This window comes from Equus asinus, chromosome 18, assembly GCF_041296235.1.
Source record: "Equus asinus isolate D_3611 breed Donkey chromosome 18, EquAss-T2T_v2, whole genome shotgun sequence".
Lineage (NCBI taxonomy): Eukaryota > Metazoa > Chordata > Mammalia > Perissodactyla > Equidae > Equus > Equus asinus.
This window is the reverse complement of record NC_091807.1, coordinates 40603176-40630181: the sequence shown is the minus strand read 5'-3', so window position 1 is coordinate 40630181 and position 27006 is coordinate 40603176. Positions and strand designations below refer to the sequence as shown.

The 27006-nt window shown below is 52.5% G+C and overlaps 1 protein-coding gene across 2 annotated transcripts in view; it reads right to left on the bottom strand.

Annotated features, from left to right (window-relative positions):
* SLX9 (SLX9 ribosome biogenesis factor) overlaps positions 1-27006 on the bottom strand; it is a 41469-nt gene that overhangs the window by 10628 nt on the left and 3835 nt on the right. Inside the window, exons 1-2 of one of the 2 annotated variants that reach the window (XM_070489011.1) lie at positions 15286-15500; positions 4719-4787 (exon numbers count right to left, since the gene is read on the bottom strand). In XM_070489011.1, the coding sequence (XP_070345112.1) occupies positions 4719-4787; positions 15286-15469 (253 nt within the window). In that variant the 5' untranslated portion in view covers positions 15470-15500. Of the gene's footprint in view, positions 1-4718; positions 4788-15285; positions 15501-27006 lie in introns of those variants that run through there. The other variant, XM_014859794.3, reaches the window with a different exon arrangement.

Genomic DNA, 27006 nt, shown 5'->3' with positions numbered 1-27006 from the left:
CATGTGCTAATCTATAAAAACTGACAGGACAGTCCTTATAAATAGAGCCTGAAACAGAGACACAAGAAGGTAACCTGCTCTGTGTACCATGGTGGCCTAGGGCGGTAGTTTGTCAACACTACAAAGGCTCCAGCCAATGCAGCAGGATGAGAAGACGCGGAAACACGAAGTTTAGAAAGGAAGATGTAAAACTGTCTCTATTTTAAGTGGCATGATAACTATGTAGAAAATTCTAAGGAATCTATGGAAAAACTATGAGAACTAACACACGATTTTAGCAAGGTCAAAGAATACAGTATTAAAAAAACTATGCTTTTATATACTAGCAGAAAAATAGAAAATGAAGTTTTTGAGAATTCCATTTATAATAGTTTCAACAACTACACTGCAGTTAGCAATTAGCTTCTCAGAAAAAACCATGTAAGACCTCTACTCTGAAAACTACACAACACTGATAACAGAAATTAAAGAAACTCAAAATAAATGGAGAGATATACCATGTTCATGGATTTGAAGATTCAATATTGTTAAAATGCAATTCTCCTGAAATGGATCTATAGATTCAAAGCAATGCCAGTCATCATCCCATTAGGTTTTTGGTAGTGGTGGTGGTTTTTAACAAGTTGACAAGCCTGCTGTAAAATATATATGGAAACGCTGAGGACCTGGAATGTCCACAGAAATCTTAAAACAGGAGAACCAGGATGGAGGACTTCCCTGATCTGACTCTGAGACTTACTCTAAAACTGAGCAATCAAGACAGCCCAGGACTCGCTAAGGTACAAGAAATAGACCAACAAACAGAGGAGGGCCCCAAACACAACCATGCTTAGGAGCCTCCGATTGTTCACAGACACCAAAACCATTGAATGAGGAAAGAAAAATCTTTATAACTAACAGTGCTGGTACAACTGAATACCCATATTGATAAAAAAAGAAGAACCTTAATCACTACCTCACACCATAGATAAATGTTAACTGAAGGGATGGATCAAAAACCTAAATATAAAAGCCAAAAGTATAATGTTTTTAGAAGAATAGGATAGCATCTCCATGACTTGGGATTGGGCAGTTTTCTTAAACAAGACCTACACACACACACCCATACACATAATAATCATATAAGAAAAAAGATAACTTAGACTCCTCAAAATCAAACTTCTACTCACCAAAAAGGGAAAAAAAAAGAATAGGCAAGTCACGGTCTGGGTGAAAATTATTTGCAAAACATACACTTGACCAAGGACTGGTCTCTAAGACATAAGAATTCTTGGAGCGCAACAATAAAAAGGCAAAGAGCCTCGTGAAACAGACACTCAACTGAGGATGATGCACAGATGAGCAGTAAGCACGTGAAAATGCCCGTTTGTGGCAATAACAGTTAACACCACAATGAGCTACCACTTCGCCCAGCACATCAGTTGGGACTAAAGAGACAGACGCCACCACACGCTGGCAAAGCTGTGGCGCAACCAGAACTCTCCTGCGTTGCTGGTGGGAGTGTAAATGTACACCCACTGCAGAGAAACGTCTGGCAGTTGCTTATAAAACTAAACATACACCTACCCTATGACCCAGCGTTCCATTCCCAAGAATTTACCCAAGAGAAAGGAAAACATATGTTCACAAAAAGACTTGTAAAGAATGTTCATAGCAGCCTTATTCATAGTTGCTAAAAACAGAAAAATGACGAGGTGTCCACCAAAAGAAAGGTGGGGACCAAACCGTAAATGTTCATATGAAGAAATGCTTCTCAGCAACAAAAGAGCAGACTACGGCTCTAGGCAGCGTGGGGGAATCTCAGAAACAACATGCTGAGCAGAAGATTCCAGACACAGAAAGGGCACATCCTGCATGGCTCCATTTATATGACATCCAGAGCAGTACACCAAAACTACAACCCAAATCAGATCAGACACTGGTTGCCTGTGGGGTCGTCGAGGGTGGGGCTCTGGGGAGTCCTGGGTGATGGTGATGTTCTCTATCTTGAAAGGGATTTTGGTTGCACAACTGTATGCACTTGTCACAAATCACTGAATGGCACACTTAAGACTTACATTTTATTATATGCAAATTTTACCTCAAAATAAAAATAAAAAAGAATCATAAATAAACATTGAACTTGAGCAGAATTACTTGGGAGAAAGGGTACTGATGTCTGCAACTGTGGAATGCATAGATAAAACATGGGCTGGGAGAGGGATGTAAGACAGGAATGGACAGATGAACAGACAGGTGATTAAGAAGTAAAGTGTCCACTGAAATCCACATGGTGGGTAGAAGTTATTCACTGCCAAATACCTGCGACTTTTCTGTGTGAAAGTTTCCATAATAAAAGATGAAGTAACATTTAATTACTCGGGAGATGTAGCCAAGGCCACACTCAGAGGCTAATTTACAGCCTTCATTCCTAAACAAAACACATAAAAATAAATTAGCTAAGTAACTCAGGCCTAAAGAAAGCAAGAACGTGTTATAAATAAAAGAGAAACTAATAATTTAGAAAACAAAAGAGTAGAATTGATGAGTAAATACAAGGATTAACTCTTGGAATGGAAGAGACAAAGCTAATCAGGAATTACAGAAGGGCTGACACATCATGAGCGACGCTCACAAGTCAGCAACGTGAGGAATTACAGAAGGGCCGACACCCCACGAGGGACGCTCGGGACAGTCAGCAACGTGAGGAATTACAGAGGGGCCGACACCCCACAAGGGACGCTCGGACAGTCAGCAACGTGAGGAATTACAGAAGGGCCGACACCCTACCAAGGACACTCGGGACAGTCAGCAACGTGAGGAATTACAGAAGGGCCGACACCCCACGAGGGACGCTCGGGACAGTCAGCAATGTGAGGAATTACAGAGGGGCAGACACCCTACCAAGGACGCTCGGGACAGTCAGCAACGTGAGGAATTACAGAGGGGCCGACACACCACGAGGGACGCTCGGGACAGTCAGCAACGTGAGGAATTACAGAAGGGCCGACACCCCACGAGGGACGCTCGCGACAGTCAGCAACATGAGCAACCAACCAGCCTTTGCTACTGGAGGCTCAGATCTGATTAGCTTAGATGAGTTCAAGGAGAAATACGAGTGGCCAAGATAAACTCAAGTAGTAAAAAAGACCAATCACCATGGAAGAAAACTGAAATGCACCAAAGAATTGAGGCCCAGAAATGTTCAGGGTCCCAGAGGTCACGGTCTTATTAGCTTTTCCAAATCCACTTTACGAAGAATATTTTGTACAACTCCATGCTAGGGACTGTGAAAAACAAAATGGACGAACAAATTATCTCCTTAAATATTCGAAAGTCACAGAAAACACAAAATTACTACTCGTGGAAGAAAGTGACGAACTTCTCTAAAAAACTAAAAACGTATTTTCTTTAAAACCTTCAAGGTGCGGCCGGCCTGGTGGCACAGCAGTTAAGTTTGCACGTTCTGCTTTGGCGGCCTGGGGTTCCCAGGTTCAGATCCCCGGTACGGACACGGCACCACCTGGCAAGCCATGCTGTGGGAGGCGTCCCACATATAAAGTAGAGGAAGATGGGCACGGATGTTAGCTCAGGGCCAGTCTCCCTCAGCAAAAAGAGGAGGATTGGCAGCAGATGTTAGCTCAGGGCCAATCTTTCTCAAAAAAAAAACCTTCAAGGAAAAAATAATGCAGATCATATTTTAACTGTCTGAAAACATAAAGAAGAAAACATTCCAAGTTAATTTAAAAAGTCAGAGAATCACACTAAGAAGATAACATTAAGAAAAAAATTACAGGGGGCTGGCTGAGTGGTTAAGTTCGCGCGCTCCACTGCAGGCGGCCCAGTGTTTCGTTGGTTCAAATCCTGGGCGTGGTCATGGCACTGCTCATCAAACCACGCTGAGGCAGTGTCCCACATGCCACAACTAGAAGGACCCACAACGAAGAATATACAACTATGTACCGGGGGGCTTTGGGGAGAAAAAGGAAAAAATAAAATCTTTAAAAAAAAGAAAAGAAAGAAAAAGAATTACAAAACCATCTAAAATCTATCTTTAGAAAAACAGCAAATATTCAGCACCATGAAAAATAACTATATTTTCCAAAACAAAACTGGTGGGTAGAGCGGCATTCGACCTGTTGTGAGACATTCGGCTGGAAACACAAGAAGAAAATCCACCCTCACAGACAGGTACTTGGAAAGCAAGTGCCCGCTGACCCCTGAAAAGGCAGAAGGACCCCGGGGGCCCTCGGGCCACACTGGGAACTGCTGCTGCCCAGACACCCTGCACGGTCGCACGCCTGCAGAAACATCTGCAAGGACACACCCTAAGGGAAAGGTGTTCTCGTCTACGACTTCAGATAGTTCTGTATCGTAAAACACAACATGCACATGTTGCTTTTGTAATTATAAATTTCATCGTGGGACCAAAAGCAGAAGTGTTTTTACACACAAGGAGCTGAGTGCAGCAGCTTCTTGAGACCAATTTCTTAGGAAGGACTAAGTCAAGGCTTTGCAGACCCTCGTACCAGGTGACAAGGCCACCTGCCCCGGGAGCCATCTGCTTGTCACAGCACAGGCCATCTCACAAGGCCCCCATGGCCCCAGACCACCCATCGGCTACGGCTGGCTTCAGAAGGGGTTCCAAGCCAGACCTCGAGCACGGCTCCCCAAAGCCTGTGCCGTCCCAACTGTGGGGGAGCCGGCAGCGCCGCCCGGGAGCCCAGGCATGGACTTACTCTGCAGCCACCGCTCCCGTCTCAGCTTCAGTTTCTCCTTCTTGGGCAGGACAGCCTTCGCCTCCGTGCCTGAGGACAGAGAACACACGGTGAGTGGAGCGCTCCTGCCCCCAGAGGACAAGAGCCCAGGGCTCCCAGCCCACTGAGCCCAGGTCAGGGCTGGGGCAGGTTCTGACGGCACCATGCTGCCCGCAGCAGTGGGGCTGTGCCTGGTGCAACGGCCAGGCTGGCCTCTCACAGTCTCCATGGGAGGACAGAGCAGTGGGCTCCTTGCAGGGGCTCGTCGGCAGAAAGTCAGGAGGCTCCCTAAGCACTGATGTCCCTCCGAGGCCACAGCCTGGCACTCCCCACGGGGCTGCCCCAGGACGCCCAGGGAGGCCTTTACCAACAGGCCCTCGCACCCCAACCCCAGGACGACCCTCGGGATGGGCTGCAGCGTAACCACGCAGCCCAGAGAATGCCACAGGACTCAGAGAGAGGAAGCCCCATGGCGCCGAGGACCCCTTTCTGCTGAGCCCGGGACCCAGGCCCCTAAAGCTGAGGCTGATGATCTCTGACAGGCGCTGCCCAAAGATGAGGGGTCTCAGTGGAGTCCAGGTTAAGCAAGAGGAAGTTCCACATCTTGTCACTGAATCTACCAAGGTACTAAGAAAATCCCCCTCTCTTCAGACACGCCTTCTCTGGGAGCATCTGTCCACTCTCACTGGCCAGTGTGGGGACGTGTCCCCAGCCTTGCTCATCCAGCATCAGGACAGAGTGTAACACGTCCCTTCTCCTTTGTCCCCCAGAACACCTACATCATCAGAACACAGCCCACCCAGCTCACCCTCTATAGCCCACGCTGCTCCCCCCAGTGCCTGTGCTGTTGGCTTGTCTAATTTCACAGTGATTTCACGTGGCTCGGATCCATGGCCCCGCCTCCCATGGTGTATCTGCACATCCCCATGGTTATGGACTAAACTATATCCCCCCAAAATCCATATGCTGAAGCCCTAAGCCCAGCCCCTCAGACTGCAGCAGGACCTGCAGATGGGTCTTTAACGAGGTGATAAGGTAAAACGAGGTCACTAGGATGGACGCTAATCCAATCTGACTGGTATCCTTATGAGAAGAGAGCAGGACACACACGCAGAGGAACAGCCACGTAAGGACACACGGAGAAGACAGCGTCTACATGGCGGGAGGCCTCAGGAGCACCCAGCCCTGCCCTCACCTGGTTCGTGGTCTCCCGGCCCCCAGACAGTGAGAAATAAAAGGCTGCTGCTGAAGCCGCCCCATCTGTGGTATTCGCTACGGCAGCCCCAGCCCACCAACATGCCATCTTCTCATGAATAACGCAGAGCGCCGTGCTTCCTGCCACCACCCAGGCAGGGCCTCGCCCGCAGTGGAAGCAGGCCACTGTGAACTGCACCTGCCCACTGCCCACGAGCAAGTGCAGAGCCAGCGTCGCAAGTTACCAGGTGCCAGGGCCCTGTCGCCAATCACCTACAAAGGAAGAGGGTGTGTCTAAAACTCCTTCCCTTCGCTAACCCCCTGAAGACACCTGTGGACCTTCAGGAGCACCGGGCACATTTCCGTCAGCGACCTACGAACAGGCCCATTTTACAGATGGGAAAACTAAAGCTCAAAGGGGGCCACAACCTGTCACCGGGAACTGCTGTGGCCCAGGACTAGAAAGGAGTGTGGCAACTGCACCCACAGCAATCGGGCCTCTGTGGCACAGTGGCCTCGGGCTGGGCCCCACTGAAGCTTCACCAGCACTCCTGGGACCACGCCACTGGAGGGGTACTGGAGACGTGGGATTTGGAGGTTTATTCCCCAAAACAAACTATGAACCAAGGTGTGGACACAGGTATAGCTCCTTAGAGAGCCCAGAAAACATACACGGCCTGGCCGCAGAGCTCCCCAGGGCTGTCTTGCTGATCCCAGGGCTACCATCTCCTCCACGGCAGGCAGAGGGGGTGGGGAGCAAGATAGAGGACCCCTACCCGCAAGGGTATACTCTGGGCAGGAGGACCACTGAGTTGCAGCATGGTGCCCACTGCCCAGGGCGTGAGCCACATGCGCCACTGACATCACTTGGCCCTGCCCCACACCAACTGGGTGCTGACTCCCAGCTGGACAAATGCCCTGTGTCGGCAGAAGCCGTCGTGTGGCCCCAGGGAGGCTGGGGCAGCGCCAGCTGGTGTGTCAGGTGGTGCTGGACTCCCCTTCTCCAGGTCCTCCCTTCTCTAAGGATGGGCTGGAGCAGCCAGTGCCCTGCTGCCCCACGGTGCCGAGGCAGGACATGGGGACCACGCCCTGGGCAGTGAGAGATCTGCAGAAGGAGAGACCTCTCACTAGGTACTGAGCCCCAGACTCTCCGCTTCCTCAGTAAACGGGTGGGGCGGAGAGCAGCGTAACTTTTGGTGTGATCCATAAATTTATGATACAAATCCTGAGACTGCTATGGCCCCTTTGGAATTCTTCCAACCAGGGGAAGAGGGGCGCCTTATGGAGAACTGCAATGGGTGAATCTGGCCCAGGGGCGGACGGGCCACTGCCAGGCTGGTGCGTGCAGCCTGTTCTGGAGGCACACATCCGCCCCACGTCAGGGCTGTGGCATGCGGGAACGCACAGGGCTGCTGACAGTGTCTCTGCCTCGAGTTTGCTCTAAAAACAGAGTGGACCCCGGGCTGGCCCCAGTTCCTTGGCTTAACTGGTTTCCCCAGAGATAACATGGCCCAAGCCCAGGACGTGCTTCACCCAGAGCACATCCACACGAGATGTGCACCTCCCGATCCTTCTGTACTTGGCTGTTACAACAGACCCACGGCATCTAAGGGAAACCAGGCAGAAACAGTTCTGTCAAGAGAAAGGTGACGAGCCTGTTGTGTAAACCCTGTAACCCGTGACTCCCACGGGAATTCCCTCCCTTTTCCCAGGGTAAGATCCTAGATGCTTTGGCCTCGGGTTGAGGCTTCCCAACGCACCTGGAGCTGACCTCATTTCCTCCTCACTCGCCCTGACCTCTCACTCCCCCACCAGAAAGGGGAGGCGCTGCGACCTTCCGGAGTCACCCCTGGCTGACAGTGTGCTGCTCAGGAAGGGGGCAGGCGTGCGAGAAGGTGAACAGATGGGGCCACACGGCAGGGCTGAGGACTCAGCACAGCACCCAGGAACAAGGCTGTTCCTCCAGATCCCCCTCCATGCACCCAGCACTGCACCCCACCACTGTACCCAGGCGGCAGGCCAGGCACGAGGGGAAGGGGCATCTGGGTACAGGGCAAGGAGGGCATCTGTGCAGCTCTCTGCAGGTGTCAGAGGCTTTGGAAGAGTGGGGCGGGGGGTGAGATGTCCATGTGGCCCAGTGCAGTGTCTAACCATGAATGGGATGAGGACGGCGCCCACTATGGTGTGTAAGGGCTGGAGTGGGGTGAAGAGGCATCTGCTTGGGGCATGAGCCTGAGCAATGGGGGCCAGGGAAGGGGAGGGGCTGACCCCCATGTCCAACAGGAGAAGTGAGGAGTGAGGAGGGGAGCCTCACACAGAAGCCTCCTGACAACAAGACACATGTCACCAACTCAGCCTCAAAGGCTCAGGAAGAAGTTTTCTCTACACTACTACTCCTGCAACTTTCTACAATTTTGAAATAATTTTTTAAAAAGTCTACAACCAGTGGAGACCAGCCCAAATTGTAACTGCACTGCATCTGAACAAATGGCAGGCTGACCTCCCTGCTCCACCCTGGGGACCTTGGCTCCGCAGCCATGCCCACGGCACCCGAAAACAGGAACCTGACGCACCGTCCCCGGGAGACAGCAAGGGTTTGGAAGCTTATGTCCCGCAGACGCTGCCTGGAACCGCTGGTGGGAGGTCCTGTAGGCCCTAGAATTCGGGGAGCTCTCAGGCCCAGGGTGACAAAGTGAGAATCATTCACCTCCCTCTGTATGTCAAAATAGGGTCCTGGAGGATTAAATGTGTAAATAAAAAATAAAGCCATAAAAGCACTATAAAAAACACACAAAAGAGTTATAAAACACAAAGAAAACAGAAATTTGACTAAGCAGATTAAAAACATCTATAGGGGAAAATTATGTGAACATATTCAAAAGCACTACCAATGAGGGGAGAGACATCTGCAGACAACAGAACAGGCAGCTTCCTTCCTATATAAATAGTTCTTCCAAACCAATAAGAAAAGACAAGTAGGCCAAAAGGCAAACAGGTAAAGGGCAGAGATAGGCAGCTTACAGAGAACGTGGCTGAGGGAACCTCCTTCTAAGGAAGAGCACACTTTAGAAACCAAACCCTGCTGTCCACCCTTGCTGCCAGCAGAGACCTGGGCCTGTCCGTGTTGGCACGGAGCAGAGGCAGCCTCTCGCCCGCTGAGCAGGAGCTCCCATTGGGCAGTGTCTTCAGAAGGCGATTTGGTGAAATTCATTGATGTTTTAAACGTCCGCACATTTGACTCAGCAATTTCACCTCTACAGTTTTGACTGCAAACGCATTTACTCGTATTCACAAAGATGTTGGACACGCACCTGCCCTGCAGCACTGGCCCCATCAGACAGCAGCGGCCTTGCAAAGGAACAAGGCCACCGTGTGCTGACGAGCAACCATCCCCAAGAGTGGGGGAGGCAAGGGGCCAGGGCATGCCTCGTGTGCAGGGAGAGAGCCCGGGAGACGGAGGATGGCAGAGGGAAGGCTGCCCCGACACCGCCTCACACAGCATCCCCAGCTTCTCAACAAGGAGGCAGCAGTGCAGGCATCAGCTCAAGGAAGTGCAGCTTCCTTCAGAGCCATCGAGGGCGAGCCCCAGGGGACACCCCACAGGGCAGAGGACGGGCCCAGCTTCCCTCAGAGCCATCGAGGGCGAGCTCCAGAGGACACCCCACAGGAGAAAGGACGGGCCAAGCATCAGGCAGTCGGAGAAGCGGCTGAACACAGGCAGCCCGCACGGCTCACGAGGGGCACAGCTGGAACAGGTGGTCACCTACAGAGGGTGCAGCTGGGGGGATTTTGCGCCCTTCGTTTTTCTCTGTCTTCCAAATTTTCTTCATTATTTACACTGCACCTTTGTAACTAAGTGGCCATTTAGTTAAAAAAAAAAAAAAAGAAAAAAAATTGGGAATGAGTTGCCCTAATCAGAGACAATGTCCTGGAAGAAAACTGGTAAGATTATTAACCAAAGAGCCACATCAACATATTTTCTAAAACACACCCACCAAGTTTTATTGCTAAAGCACCCTTTTTGTTGATGAAAAATCTCTCCCGTGAGGAACTCTTGAATGCCCCAAACCATTGTGTACATCCAAAGGACAGATTCCAAACCCTCAGGACTGACTTCTGACACACAGACCCATGGTTGCTTGGCCACCTGTGCAGTTTTCAGACCTGGGGAAGGCTGATGGGGCAACCTGTGGTACCAGCTCTGCGGCCCCATTCAAAGGTGGCCCCAGGACAACAGAGTGGCCGCACCAGCCCCAAGAGACCAACAGGAGAGAGTGAGCAGCACCCACGGGCAGATAGGAAGGGAGGGGTGCTCCCCTCTTGGCAGACTGTCCTGCCGGCGCCTGGGCCCCCCAGCATGACGGGAGTAACTCCTTTCTGCTCCCCCAGGCTCCCCTTCCTGCCTCCACCAACCCGGCTCAGCTCCATTGCCTTCTCCAGGTTATCATCGGGAGGCACCAGGCAGGGGCCCTCCAAATAACGAGGCGTCAGGGGACAGTGAGCACCACACCAAGGAGCAAAGGCACGTTCCCACCTCCACTGTTTCCGAGGATGGAGGCAAACGGCTCATCCTCAAAGGCTCCTCTCTCAGGGAAGGAGGACTGTGGACACCAATTCCATAGGAGGCAGAAACCACCACAGTCGGAGCTTCAGAAGTGCCAGAGGGCAGCGTCCCTCTGGCAAGGGCTGGGGAGCCTCAACATCTGCCTGGAGAGCAAGAGGGTGACCAGCGAGGTGATCTGACAGCCACTCCCCACAGTGCGTCCACCATGTGCTCTGCGGGTGTCCCCTCCTGTCCATAATTAACTTGGTACGAGGATGAGCCCGTGGGGGGATGAGGATGAGCCCTGCTCAGGGCTCTGTACCCAATGGTCAGCACAGACTCTCCCTGAACGTGACCAGCCCTGAGCCCGCAGGGTGAGCAGACAGGGGAGTGAAGGTCTCATCAGGCTCGGCTGTCAGACCACGTTTACAGAACACTGCCCCCCGGGAGGGGTCGGGATGGGAGCACCAATCATCCAGCGTACACCAGGAGGTCCCCAACCTCACAGATTCTGCCTGAGTGGCTTGAGGGGGGCTTTGGGAAACAGCAGCGGGCCGGTGCCCGGAGGGAGGCACTGCCGGACCCATGGGCTTTCTGTCCAGCACAGCAAGGTGGAACCACGGGGCATGCACAGAGGCCCATGGGCCTCCAGCCCCTCCTCCACCCCTAAGTTTCTACCTGAAAACCCTGGCTGCCCTCTGGCCCCAGCTGCTGATGACATGAGTGATGGCGAGAGCGACAGCACATGGCCTTGGCGGGATGCTGCCTGCCAGGCTCTGCAGGCAGCTGGAACACGCCAAGAACCTAAAATAGCTCCCACCACCGAGTCCAGAGAGCCGAGTTTAGAAACAGCGACCCACACGCTCCGATGGCATCTCCCCGCCCCACCACCTCCAAGCACATGACACAGATGCACCGAGAAGCAGCACCCCAGGAGAATGACCCCAGGGCCTCACCACACCACATGTCCAGCCCACTCCAAAGACCACAGCTGGAGTCAGCACTGTAAAGACAGCGTCCCGCCTTGGGAGGAAGGTGCTGGAGTGGCGAGGAAGAAGGAAGGCTCCCAGGCCATCCTGTCTGGTGATGAAGCAGGAGCACTCGAGAACCCACCAGTGACCAGGCCCAACTCTGCTGATGTGACACTCCAGAAAATTCCAGAAATCACCACCCCCGATGGCAGGCAGCTCTGTGGACATGCTCTGTCCCTCCACACTGGCCCATGGCCTCTCCACATGGCCAGGAAGGCGGCCTGGTCAGCGTGTGGAGAACAGAACAAAGATAGTCCCCGGGCTTCGCAGGAGACAACTAGGGCTATTCCCAGGGAACCTTCCATCAGACAGGGGCCGGTGGCTTCACCAGGCTGTCCATGTGAGGTGGGGACCCCGCCTGGACAAAGGGCACGAGGCAAGCTCAGCCGAGGAACCCACTGGCTGCTTCCTGAATGGGGTGGGGTCAGCTCTAATGAGGTCAGCCAGCAGCACGGTCTGTGGACATGGAGGTCACAGACACAAAATCCCCCACAGGGCCATGGGGACAGCAGTCTCTGGGTGGCACGAGCAGGCATTTATTTGTAACGTCTTTTTTTTTTTGTCTTTTCACAATGCGCACTTCCTGCCTCTTCCTTATGAAGTTATTTCTTACAAAAGTAATTTGAGAGGGAGACTGGTCCCTAACTTTCAAGTCTCTGCCAAAGGTGCCGCTGTGGGGAGGCGCGGTGAGGGGCGACACAGGACTCGGGACGTTCACCCATGGCCAGCTCAGCTCCCATGGAGCCAGGAGCTCAAACAGGACAGGCTGAAAGGGCTCCGTCCACGCCCGGGCCCCTCCCACTCGCCCCCCATTCTGCAGCAGCTCCAGCGCCGTGCGGATCCGCTTCCTCCCACCGCTGAGCACACCACATGGCGACACTGCCCCGCTGCCTCCAGGAACTTCCCAACCCCACGCATGAAGATGTCCGCTGCAGCAAGGATGGCCCCTAGGACATGGGGACCTCACTGCAGCCAAGCTGGGACTCTCCTCTGCCCAGGATGGCGCCCAGACACGGTGTCTGCACGAGCTGAGTGAGCCGGGACCACATCTCATCACAGCGCGAAAACCCCACGGCAGCTGGCAGAAAGAAGTGGTGTTGCTACACCCAGGGCCGTGGCTCTTCTACCGCAGCACGTCCGAGCACTGTCAAGGCCTTTACCTCCAACGAGCTCCTTTAATCCGACAAACTCTTACTCCACCATGCTGCCCACGAGCACGATACCGCCACAAGCTCCAGGACACGGCAGGGGGGTCACCATGAGCCTCCTTGTCACCTGCTAAGGCTGCACTCTGCACTCAGGGCCCTGCAAGGATGAACTCACAGAGTCCCTGGCATCGCTTCTTATAGAGGAGAGCTGATCACAGAGAGCTGCAGGCTGCCAGCGAGGAAGCAGTGGGTGGGAAGTGACCCAACAGGTGGCTCTGCGGCTGTCTCCTGACCACCCGCCCAGATGGAAGAAGGAATACCTGAAGCACGTGTCGCCCAGGACAAACAGACCAGCACTGCAGATGGTGCGACTGTAGGACAGAAAACCCAAACATGCCACTCGGAGGCCAGGAGGAAACACTCGCGGGCTGGATTGGCCCGGGGTTCATGGTTGGCCGACCCCTGGTCCAGCATCTTGACAACGTGAGCTCACAAGGATGCCATGCTCAAGAAAGAGCAACTCCCTGACTTCCCGAGTAGAAAAGCTCAGCCCTGCCCAGGTCCCCATGGAAGTCACCAGAGGCAGGCCCAGCCCCGCCCATTGCCACAGGAGGCGGCACAGGCACAGGCCCGGGTGGTACCGATGCTCAGAGCCATGGCAGAACACAGGCAAGGACGAGCACTTGCCTTCGCCAGCACCACCCACCACTACCCCCAGGGTTGGGAGACTGATCCAGACCTGGATCTGAGGCCCCCTCTCTGGGGACCTGAATGCCAGCAGCATGGGACAGACCATGGGAGCGGGGAGGAGGGTGACAAAAAGGCATGCCCAGTGCATCAAGGCTGTAAGGGTCAGTGTGAACACATCAGGGTGCAGGCCCCACCGGTCATGGCTGTCACAGGTCCAGTGCCCCAGGGATGGCCACAGCCTCTCTGAGCAAGGGGCCCCTCCTTCCTCCCTATGGGAGTCTCTGAGACAATGGGTGGGGGTGGGTGGGTGAGCGTATATCTGTTTGCCCTGAGGAGAATGAAGCGAGACCGTCGGGAGGCCAGGCAGCCACTCTATAGGACCAAGGGCCCAGGGACCTCCCACACCACACTTTACAGCCAGGCTGCTAGGGTGCCATGCAGAGTGGGGATGGCAACACTAGGAGTAGAGGGCCCAGGCTAAGGCTCTGAGAGAGGGGGTACCGAAGAGCAATGCTGGAGCTGGGGAGGGAGACCCCCTGGCCACAGAGATGCTCCAGCCACCAAGAGGATGCACAGCAGGGCTGGCTGGGCCATGCCTACTGTCCACTCTGAGCTCAGGGCCTGGCAGCACGGGTGCTCAGCAAATGGTCACCAGGCTGTACCAACATCACTCACGCCCTGTAAAGAGACCTCCAAAAGCCCCTCCACGCACAGGGTTCAGCACCCCCACACTCAGTGCCGGTGGCACACGTATGGGGCCCTCGTCACATGGCCTAACACAGGGAAGTGGGGTACATGAGGGTGAGTTACCCCAGCACAAGCACTCAAGAGGCACAGGGTGAGCTGCAGGTGACTCTGGGATAGTGTTGGGCGCCTGGCTCCTTGGCACCTCGGGCCTGTCCACACATTGTCTCTCTCAGCAGAGTGCACACACACGTCCTCATGCAGCATGCTGCAAGGGCCGCAGGCCAAGTCCTCCCACACTTCATCACCAGTGAAGGGCCTGCCAGAGCCCAGGGAAGGGCCAGCTGGGAACGAGGAGCAGGAGCGGCTCAGCCACAGCGGGGAGAGAGGGGATGCACACACAGGACAAGGCACTCACACGCTCTCCTCTCAGAGCCCTGACAACAGAGCGGGCACGACACAGGCCCCTCCCCTGCCGTCCCTCCCTGAGGAGGAGGCCGGGACCCTGGGGCCCAGCCCCACAGTCACTCACCTGTCCCAACCCCTTCCCCCTTGACCCTGCTCATCCCAGGCTTCTGTCTATTAAAAAGAACGGGCTCCCTGCAGACCAAGGCAAGCACAGCCCAGCAGCAGGGTCCTTCCTGCACTCCCACCATGTGACAACAGGGCCAGACGCCATCAGCATTTAGGCCCAGCAGCCCCCCAGTTGCCAGGAGACCCAGAGAAGAAGCCCATGTCCTCCAACCTCCGCCCAGTCAAGCACACAGGCCTTCCAGTCCTGCTAGCCAGGATGCCCCTGGAACAGTGGGTGCCCCTCCTGGGGGCCTAGTGGAGGTGCTCCTCCAGCTGAGGGCCTACTCCAGACGGCAAGGAACCCAATGCCCAGGTGACACACAGAGGGGCTCACAGCCAGCAGCCTGCAACCACAGATGCAGCCAGCTCCCCCCGCCGGGCGGGTGACACACACCGCCCCGAAGAAAGAGGTCTCTGCTCCCAAACGCCGTAAGCGTCATCGCCCGCAGAAGCCCCCCAGGGCCCCCGGCCAGATGTCCTCAGGGAGGCAGAGAGGCAGGAAGGCCAGGGGGAAGCGAAACAGCCACAAGGCCAAAGCCCCCACAAGCAGCTGCAGACAAGGAGGGATCCTGTGCTGGGACTGGCACCTGGGAGCAGGAACGCCCCCACACACAGCTACAGACAAGGAGGGATCCTGTGCTGGGACTGGCCCCTGGGAGCAGGAACGCCCTCTCCAGGTCACTCACGCTTCCTCTGTTCCTGTTTTACACGGAGGGGTGGGGTGGAGAAAAGAAGGCTTCTCAGTGGGTTCTGTCCGACCCCCGACCTCACAGCTGCAGAAAAGTGGGGACAGTCTTGAAGGGGGAGCTTCATAAGCAGTCTCTGAAGACAGCCCCTGGAAAGCGCTCGGTTCTGTCCCCGTGTCCTCATGTCCCTGTGTCCTGAGGCAGGCCTGAGGGCTGGCCCGGCCTCTGCAAATCCAGGCTTGGCCTGAAGAGCATGCAGCTCTGCCGCCCTCTGCTGAGCAGCCCCCACGTCTGCAACGATCCGGACGCCAGACTCAGAGGAGACCGGGTTCAGAGGAAACCGTGGAGGTCTGCACAGAGGGATGATCCCGCCACAGAGAAACCCCAGTCACAGCTCTGAGGCTGTGCCACCTCGAGGCACAGGGCTCCCTCTCCTGGGGGCAGGGGCTCAGCAGCACAGTCCCCAGAGACAGGGTGGGCTACGTGCTCCGGGTGCCCCTGCTCCAGGGTCTCTCTGCCACGGTGTCAGGCACGTATGTCCCCTCACCACTGCCACCTCCCCACACCCCTGCCTCAGAGCCCCTGTAGACACGCTCCCACCTCCGCCTCAGGGTGGCCTCCGCGCAGTCCGGCTGAGCTCTCTGGCCATGTGATGCTCCTCCCCTGCATCCCTCAGCAGGCCTGTCCTCCTCCAGGCCTGCCCCACCCACCCACCTCTCTGGACCTGAGTCTGCGGCCTGACACCCAAGGCGCCCGTCTGAGAACAGAGGGAGTTCATTTTCTGCAACTTACCAGCACGAAGAAGGAGAGAAGGAGACACAGAATGGGCAGGGCGGTGCCCCGTGCAGGGGAGGGACACAGGAGCCGGAGTGCTCACGCTGGACCTGCCACGCCCTCAAGACCCCACCCAGAGAGTGGATACAGTGGGGCCCCACCGCCCATGGCCACAGAGCCCATGGGCCCCCCCTGGAAGCCCAGAGCGCTGCTCTGGAATCAGAAGGCGGGCCCAAGGGGCAGGATGGAAACCGGGGGCAGACTGGCTCCTAGGCCAGCGGGGCGCCCTAAGGCTCCAAGTAGGAGCTCCGTGTAGAAACACAGCACCCAGAGGGTCCAACAGGCCCCACTGTGTCCAGGGGCTGCAGCAGAGGGGAGAGCACAACGTCTGCACGAGCGAAGGGGCGCACACACTATGCAAGAGGCAGGATGCAGAGCGGACACTCATCGACCCCGGGTGATGGGCCCACAACCAGGCCAGGGCTCCTCTCTGAGCGGGCTCAGCCTCCTCCAGACACAGCAGCTACATGGCAGGGGCACAGCGGCCAGGGGTGCTGGGAGAAGTTCCATCAGTGACTCAGCCCAGGGCAAGGACATGTGTGAAGGACGTGTCCCCAGTAATCCAGGCAGACAGGCACCCTCGCCTTCACAGCCCAGCGGGTCACAGGCAGCGGCTCAGCCACAGGATGCCACTTTCCACATGACCCGCACCCAGACCAGGCCGCCCGCCCCAGCTCAAGCCCGGGGAAGCCACAAAGCCCATGGATCCCCTGTGGGGTCCAGGCTCCTGGCTGATCAGGAGTCAAGGCTGATGAACCCAGAGAGAAGAAGAGCTGCTGGAGAGGAGGGAGACAAGGCTGGGGAGAGGCCGAGACACACACCTGCCCCGGGACACCTTGGGCCAGCAGAGAAGGGGCCTCCCTCAACCAGACACACGACACGGCCAGTCACTCTGCAGCATCAACTGAGCTCTTTCTAATGCCAAGCCGCCTGTCAACCACCTTCCATCTGCTAACTCATCCTGACCCCAAAGGAAACAAAACTTAGGAGGCAAACACTGTTAATACGTCCCTTCTACAGATGAGCGGCTGAGGCCCAGGGCCACCCAGTGTCCTGCCCCAGAGCCAGCAGCCGGGGAGGCACAGAGCCCCACGTGCTCACGAGCACTTGCTGTGCATGCTCTTACCACCGTCAGCGCCTCCGCCTCAAGCTGCCTGCCCATTTCCCAGGGTCCCCGGGACCCGGGCCTCTTCTCCAGGCCCTCAGGGCTCTGCCGAGTGCCAGGCCAGAGCTCACCAGGCCGCTGCCCTGAGCTCTGCACCCCGTAGGTCAGGCCCTCTCCTTCTGTAAATATTCTTTAGCTTTCTTTATGACGTTTTGACATCCTACAAAAACCTTTCCAGTGGGGACAGACTCCCTTCTGGGGGCTAGTCAATTCCCGTCTTCTGCCTCCTCACTGCCCTGGGCCTCCCCTCGTGGTCCTGCCTGCTGGGCCTCCTTCTCCAGGACCTGTGCGTGTGGTACACCGTGTTTGTGTCCTGAGCTCCTCGTGTCTCCTCCTGTGGCCACACCTGACTGACCAGTCTTCTACCAACTTCCTTCCTTTGCTTGTGCCATCCCCACCCCTGCTTTTCAGGCCCAGGCCACCAGGCTGTCACAGACTTTGAAAGCGTCTCCTTTGCCAGGAAGTGACCTCATGCTCTTTCCGGCTGGCCATGCTCCCTGGGCAGTCGTCAACGCGCCTGTCTTGGCAGTGGCGGCCTGGAATTTTCTCAAACCCCTCAGACTCGGTATGAAGGCGCAGGAGTAGCTGAGTTCTGCCCGCGGAGCACGGAGCCACCCCCATGAATGTAAGCCCTGGATCTGCTGGCCGGCCCACCGACAGAGTGGCACTGCCCCCTCGGGGGCCCCCTCTGGAGCCACAGAAGCTGCAGCTTCCCGATCAGGAGATGAGGAAGGACTTGGCCGTGCTCGGCTCAGAACCAAGGACCCGTCCAGGCTCCCGGATCTTCACACACAGAGGAGAGGAGACAGGAGGGGCTCCTGTGCTCCTGCCTGCGAGGCGGGACCATGAGCCTCTGGGCCAGTGTCCTGAACGTGGCAGGATCAGAGCCCCCGGACGGTGTGTGAAAACAAGGGTCAGCAGCTAGGCTGGGGCCCCAACGATGCTCGGGCTGCCCCGGGGCCTCCTCGAGGTGTGTGCACAGCCTCAGCCCCTCTCTCTGCACATGTGCTGGGTGGAGGGGAGCGGAGGACTGTGGGGGTGGGGGAGCTGTGAGGATGGCCCACAGGGAACCATCCCAGTGGTGCCAGAGGGAGGCCCTGACTCCCTTCCCTTCCACGAGGAGCCTCACGGCTCTGAGCTCGGCAAAGGCAGGGACCAGCCCCCTACACTGCCACCTCACCTCCCTATACCTCGTCCTCGTCTGTGAAAGGGGACAGGTGTGCCAGCCCCTCATGACACGGATGCATCATCTGGCCTCATGGCTGAAAGAGCCCTGGACTCCCAGGCAGGCCCACCTGGCACACCTGCCCAGCAGATGCCAGCTCACCTGGTGGACGAGGAAATAAGAGCTGTGGGGACTGAAACAGATGCTCCGAAACGAAGCAGCCAAGACAGCACCCTGCTCCAAAGAAGGTCCTGTGAGTCCAACTGATGCTCTGTCCCGTCCACTCCCTCAAACTGCTCAGGGACATTGGCTGTAGCACAGATGGCTTCTCCCGCTCTCCCCGGGGTCCTCCCCTGGAGCTGCCCCTCATGGAGACCCCGCTACAGGCAGGCAAGAGGCAGGTGCAGGGCTGGGGGCCCAGGGTGACCCGCGCTGGCCCCTCCTCATCAGGGCCCTCCCCTGCAGGGCCCACCCACCTGGGAAAGAGTGAATCCCTGCGTCCTGCACCTCAGTGGACCCGGCTCGGACCCAAGGGACACTTATACCACCACAGAAACGAATGCCATGCGATGGACAGCATGACTCCCGTGCCACGGAACCACAGGGGGCCACACGGAGCAGCAAGAGCCCAGCGCTTCCCCAGACAACGGGTTCTGGTCAGGCTTGGCCACTCCAGGCCAAGTGACCCTGGCCCCTCGGAGCTGCATTTCTCCATCTGTTCACCCACAAACCTGACACTCACGGAGAAGGATGTCGTGAGGACACAGGAGAAGGTGCGAGCGCTCCTGAGCCCACAGGTGCGTCTCCACCCGGCTGCCCTCCCAGCCCGCGGTGTGCTCAGCCTGTGCGGAGAGGGGACGGACACTCTCCAGGGTGGGCGCACCCCGACAGGCAGGGCCCGGCCCCACAACCCCCAGGGGAGGCGGGAGGGAGAGAGAGGCCGCAGGGACCCATGCGGGACGCTGTCGCAGGAAGGCACGGGCCGGCTCTCACTCGGCAACTCGAAAAGTCCCAGGAGAGCTCTGTGCGGACCACTCAGAGCTACACCTACCACACGCAAAGCGCTCCACCGAGGGAGCGATCCCCACGGCCCCAGACACACAGACGAACCCCCAGAGAACCCGCCGACACACAGAGGACCCCGACCGCGCTGGTCACCAGGGAGACCCGGGGCCTGCCGCTGGGCTCCGGGGACCCCCGCCCACACCCTGGCGGGACGCGGGGCGCCCCTGACCCCCGCCCCACCCGAGGCAGCGCGTCCCTGCGCACGACCCACTCTGCAGGACGCGTCCCAGGAAACAGGCAGCGGGACGACCGTGAGGCACGAGGACGCGCGGCCCCAAACACGCCGCTCGGCTCGCGGACGACGTGAGCCAGACGCAAACGGAACCCACAGACGCAGGAAGACGCCCTCCCAGAATCCCCCGTCCAACCCAAACCAGCACTTCCTGCAAGGAGGGACGGCCACGAACCGCTTCTCCAGGGGAGTCCCACCGCCGTGAGGAGGATGAAGAGCCAGCACCAAGACGTCCCGCGCACACACACCTGCCCCGCTGCCACTCCACTATGTTCACTGCTAAGACGCTGGAGAAGACCCAGTTCTAACCACCCCTCTGAGTTACTCAGCGCTGCGGTTTCTCCCGAGTGATGTGTGCTGCACACATTAATAATGTGTTTCTCTTGTTACTGTCTTTAGTTAATCTAACTTGCAGGGTCCTAGCCAAAGAACCTAGGATGGTAGAAGGGAAAAGTTTTTCCTCCCTAGAGTTTCGATTACAAAGGATGGCAAGGAGATTCAGGTATGTCTTTCCAGTAACAAAACATCCAAAGCAGATGATACAATAGCTGTCAGGGACGTCAGCATCACCACAGAGTGAACTAGCCCAGGACTCTCTCCCCTCCAACATACAATGAAAAGGGGCATCCATACTCCAACAGACGACATCCTAACACAACACAAAAACGTCAGAGAGACAGCTTGTCACATGACGGTGGGCAGAGAGCACGGAGGCCCCTCAGAGGAGCTGGAATGGGGTAAGACAGAACTTCACTCCCTCCCCTAAAGACTGCGATTGGGACTGTGGGAGGATCCATGAGGGAAGGAGCGGCGGAGGGGACACTCATTCGTGGGAACATCAAGGATCGCCGAGGGCCCTCGCAGCCTAGAAGGAAGCCCTCTAACAGGGCGAAAGCTTTCGCACTGGGTGACCTCATCAAGCCAATACCCCAGGACACCAGATAATGAGAGCAGAGTGAGAAATGCAGGCAGGAGAAAGCACCCGTCCCCCCAGCCGCCCCGCTCCACTGCCTGGGTTCTCGGCTAAAAGCAGAGGGCTCAGAATACATGACTCTTGACCCTCAGTCAGTGGCGACAGGCGGTAACCGCAACTGAATAATATCAGAATGAGAAAGACCTGAGCTTCCATCATCAGACACTAAATCAAATCCCCAGACCAGAGAGAAAACGACAAGCACCCAGAACTCAGACCTGAGGACACAGAAATATGTAATCTAAATGACAACGAATTCAAAACAGCTATCATCAAAAAACTCAATGAGGTCAAAGAGAACGTAGAGAAACAATTCCACAAATTCAGGAGCTACTTCACAAAAGAGACTGAAACTATAGAGAAGAATCAGGGAGAAATATTAGAGATGAAAGACACAATGGAAGAGCTAAAACAAAACACAGATTCCCTGAACACCCAAGTGGACATCACAGAGGGACGTATCAGCATAATCGAGGACAGACACGTTGAAATGCTACAGACAGAGCAGGAAAGAGAACTAAAGCTAAAAAGAAATGAAGACAGTCTCTGAGAAATATCCGACTCAATGAGGAAATACAACATAAGAATTATAGGTATCCCAGAAGGTGAAGAGAAGGAGAATGGAGTACAAAGCAGGTTCAAAGTAATAATAGCAGAGAACTTCCCAAACCCAGGGAAATAGAGGGAAATCTTTGTGGAAGAGGCTTCCAGATCTCCTAGATTTGTCAATGGAAAAGGACCTACTGCAAGGCATATAGTAGCAAAACTGGCAAAAATGAATGACAAAGAAAGAATACTAAGGGCAGCAAGGCAGAAGAAAATAACCTAGAAAGGAACCGCTATCAGGCTTTCAGCAGATTTTTCTGCAGAAACCTTGCAAGCTAGGAGAGAATGGAACGACATATTCCAATCTTTAAAAGACAAGAATCTTCAGCCAAGAATACTCTATCCAGCAAAAATATCCTTCAGATATGAGGGAGAAATAAAAACTTTCCCACACAAACAAAAGCTAAGGGACTCTGGAGCCATGAGACACCCCCCTACAAGAAATCCTCAAGAAGGCCCTCATACCTGAAAACAAAAAAAGGGGGAGAAGGGGGTCACAAAACACAGAGTAAGGAGATAAATTGGCAGAGAGAATCAGAATAGGACAACAAATACTCAAGTATAGCATTAAGCTAAAGGGAAGGAAAACACCAAGATAATCTTGTCATTTTTAACGACAAACTCACAAAACAAGATGGAATAAGATATGACAAAAACAACTTAGGAGGGGAAAAGGAAAGGGACTGAATTGGTTTAGACTAAGGAAATAAGGGGCCATCAGAAAATGGACTATCTTACACATGAAATTCTGAATACAAACCTCAGGGTAACCACTAAACAAAAAAGCAGAACAGAGACACAAATAATAAATAAGAAGAAAACAAAGAAACACATCATAAAAAACTGCATAATTCAATGGGTAGACCAAAATACACAGAAGGAGAAACAAAGGAAATGCAGGAAAACCAGAAAACAAGTGATAAAGTGACGGCATTAAACCCTCATACATCGATAATCACCCTAGACGTAAATGGATTGAATTCTCCAACAAAAAGACACAGAGTAGCGAGATGGATTAAAAAACAAGACCCAACAGTATACTGCCTCCAGGAAACACATCTCAGCTCCAATGACAAACACAGGCTCAGAGTGAAGGAACGGAAGGTGCTACTCCAAGCTAATGGCAAACAAAAGAAAGCAGGTGTCACAATACTTATATCAGACAAAGTAGACTTCAAGGTAAGACAGGTACAGAGAGACAAAGAGGGGCAGTATAAAATGATCAAATGGGCACTCCATCAAGAAGAAATAACACTTACAAATATCTATGCACCCAACTCAGGAGCACCAGAGTTCATAAAGCAACTATTAACAAACCTAAAAGGAGATAGTAATAATAACACAATAATAGTAGAGGACCTCAACACTCTACTCACATCATTGGACAGATCATCCAGACAGAAAATCAACAAGGAAACAGTGGAATCAAATGAAAAGCTAAACCAGTTGAACTTAATAGACATATATAGAACGCTCCATCCAAAAACATCAGAATACACATTCTTCTTAAGTGCGGACAGAACATTCTCAAGGATAGACCATATGTTGGGAAACAAGGCAAGTCCCAATAAATCTAAGAAAGTTGAATTCAAGCATCTTTCCCGATCACAATGCTATAAAGCTAGAAATTAATTACAAGAAAAAAGCTGAGAAAGGGACAAAGATGTGGAGACTAAACAACATGCTATTGAACAAGCAATGGATCATTGAAGAAATTAAAGGAGAAATCAAAAAATATCTGGAGACAAATGAAAATGATAAAATACCATACCAACTCATATGGGATGCAGCAAAAGCCGTATTAAGAGGGAAACTCATCGCAATACAGGCACACCTTAACAAACAAGAAAAGCCCCAAACAAGCAATCTCAAATTACACCTAACTGAACTAGAAAAAGAACAACAAACAGAGCCCAAAGTCAGCAGGAGAGAAATACTAAAAATCAGAGCAGAAATAAATGCTTTTGAAACAAAAAAGGCAGTAGAAAGGATCAATGAAACAAAGAGCTGGTTATTTGAGAAGATAAAATTGACAAACCCCTAGCCAGACTTACAAAGGGAAAGAGAAAGCTCAGATAAATAAAATTAGAAATGAAAGAGGAGAAATAACAACAGACACCACAGAAATACGAGGGATTATAAGAGAATACTACAAAAAACTATATGCCAACAAAATGGATAACCTAGAGGAAATGGATAAATTCTTAGACTCTTACAACCTCCCAAAGCTGAATCAAGAAGCAGACATTCTGAATAGACTGATCACAAGGAACGAGATTGAAACAGTAATCAAAAGGATCCCAAAGAATAAAACTCCAGGACCAGATGGCTTTCCTGGGGAATTCTACCAAACTTTCAGAGAGGATTTAATACCTATCCTTCTAAAGCTATTCCAAAAAAATTAGGGAAGATGGAACACTTCCTAACACATTCTACGAGGCCAACATCACTCTGATACCAAAGCCTGACAAGGAAAGGAAAAGTACAGGCCAATATCGCTGATGAACATAGATGCAAAAATCCTCAACAAAATTTTGGCAACCCGAATTCAGCAATATATCAAAAGGATCAAACATCATGATCAAGTGGGATTCATACCAGGGACACGGGGATGGTTCAACATCCGCAAATCAATCAATGTGATACACCACATCAACAAACAGAGGAATAAAAACCACATGATCATCTCAACACATAGAAAGCATTTGACAGGATCCAACCGCCATTTATGAGAAAAACTCTTAACAAAATGGGAATAGAAGGGAACTACCTCAACATAATAAAAGCCATATATGACAAACCCACAGCCAACATCATACTCAATGGGCAAAAACTGAACACCATCTCAGTGAGAATAGGAACAAGACAGGGATGCCCTCTATCACCATCTTACTCAACATAGTACTGGAGGTTTTGGCCAGAGCAGTTAGGCGAGAGAAAGGAATAAAGGGAATCCAAATACGGAGTGAAGTGAAACTCTCGCTGTTTGCAGATGACATGATCTTGTATACAGAAAACCCCAAAAACTCCATCGGAACAATAAAAGAAATAATTAACTACAGTAAAGTTGAAGGGTGCAGAATCAACTTAGAAAAATCAGTTGCTTTTCTATACTCGAATAATGAACTTACAGAAAGAGAACTCAAGAATACAATTCCATTTACAATCACAACTAAAAGAATAAAGTACCTAGGAATAAATTTAACCAAGGAGGTGAAGGACTTACTCAATGAAAACTATAAGACATTACTGAAAGAAATTCATAATGACTTGAAGAAATGGAAACAGATTCCATACACATGGATTGGAAGAATAAACATAGTTAAAATGTCCATACTACCCAAAGCAATCTTCAGATTCAATGCAATCCCAATCAGAATCCCAATGACACTCTTCATAGAAACAGAACAAAGAATCCTAAAATTCATATGGGGCAACCAAAGACCCTGAATTGCTAAGGCAATCCTGAGAAAAAAGAACAAAGCTGGAGGCATCACAATCCCTGACTTCAAAATGTACTACAAAGCCATAGTGATCAAAACAGCCTGGTACTGGTACAAAAACAGACACACAGATCAATGGAACAGAACTGAAATCCCAGAAATAAAACCGCACATCTATGGACAGCTAATCTTTGACAAAGGAGCTGAGAACATACGATGGAGAAAAGACAGTCTCTTCAATAAATGGTGTTTGGAAAACTGGACAGCCACCTGCAAAAGAATGAAGGTAGACCATTATCTCAGGCCATACACAAAAATAAACTCAAAATGGACCAAAGACTTGAAAATAAATCCTGAAATCATAAAACTCCTGGAAGATAATATAGGTAGTACACTGTTTGACACTGAACTAAAAAGGATCTTTTCAAATACTATGTCTTCTCAGACACAGGAAACAAAAGAAAAAATAAACAAGTGGGAGTTCATCAGACTAAAGAGCTTCTGCAAGGCAAAAGAAACTAGAATCAAAACAAAGAGACAACCCACCAATTGGGAGAAAATATTTGCAAATCATATATCTGACAAGGGGTTAATCTCCATAATATATAAGGAACTCACACAACTCAACAACAAAAAAACAAACAACCTGATCAAAAAATGGGCAAAGGATGTGAACAGACATTTTTTCAAAGAAGATATACAGATGGCCAATAAACACATGAAAAGATGTTCAACATCACTAATCATCAGGGAAATGCAAATAAAAACTACACTTAGATACCACCTTCATCTGTTAAAATGGCTATAATCACTAGGACTAAAAATAACAAATGTTGGAGAGGGTGTGGAGAGAAGGGAACCCTCATCCACCGCGGGTGGGAATGCAAACTGGTGCAGCCACTATGGAAAACAGTAGGGAGATTCCTCAAAAAACTAAAAATAGAAATACCATAGGCACAGCTAACCCACTACTGGGTGTCTACCCAAACAATTTGAAAACAACGATCCAAAGTAACCACATGCACCTCCATGTTCACTGCAGCACTATTCACAATAGCCAAGACATGGAAACACTCCAAGTGCCCACCCACTGAGCACTGAATAAACGAGATGTGGTGTATATATACAATGGAATACTACTCAGCCAGAAAAAAGACAAATTCATCCCATTTGCAACAACATGGATGGACCTGGAGGGAATTATGCTAAGTGAAATACGCCAGACTGAGAAAGACAAACACCACATGATTTCACTCATATGTGGAATATAAACAAACACATGGACAAAGAAAACAGTTCAGTGGTTACTGGGGATGGGGGTGGGGGGTGGGCACAGGGGGTGAAGGGGAGCACTTATGTGTGACAGTCAAGAAATAATGTACAACTGAAATCTCACAATGATGTAACTAGTATGAACTCAACAATAAAACAAAAATCCAAAGTTGGGGCTGGCCCCGTGGCCGAGTGGTTAAGTTCGCGCGCTCTGCTGCAGGCAGCCAGTGTTTCGTTGGTTCGAATCCTGGGCGTGGTCATGGCACTGCTCATCAGGCCACGCTGAGGCGGCGTCCCACATGCCACAACTAGAGGAACCCACAACGAAGAATACACAACTATGTACCGGGGGGGCTTTGGGGAGAAAAAGGAAAAAATAAAATCTTTAAAAAAAAAAAAAAAATCCAAAGCAATGATGTAAACAAACGTAACCCCACAGAAAATGCTTGATATAAATCGTACCTGTGAAATAATTACGACTTAAAACTCTTAAATGTTGGTTACAAACTATAGATGGAAACCTGGAAAAAAATATACTGAAAACCTGGATGCTGCTTAATTATCCAACAGGAAAATAGTTAAGAAAACTCGGCACATCCGTCCAACAGAGTACCAAGGGCCACAAAGAGTGAATGTCAAAGCAGTTAGGATAGCTACTTACAACTTCAAAGGTGGAAACATACAGTAGGATTAAACCAGCATAAAAAGATGCAAGGTAAGCTTAGTAGGATTACAAGACTGGTGCAAACAGCCTGGAGGGCCGGACTGCCACGAACACACGGCTGTGATGGGAAGATGCTCAGCCGCAGTGTGCAGCTCAGGTGGGCACATTAAGGCCTCTCTCCACAGAGGGAGGTGGCGAGCCCACCCAGGCCTTGGGCTCACTCCCCTTCCCAGGGCTGCCCAGTGCAGCAGAACCGCCCTCCACTTCAAGGGCCCAAGAGACAGGAGGCTCTGGCCAAGAAC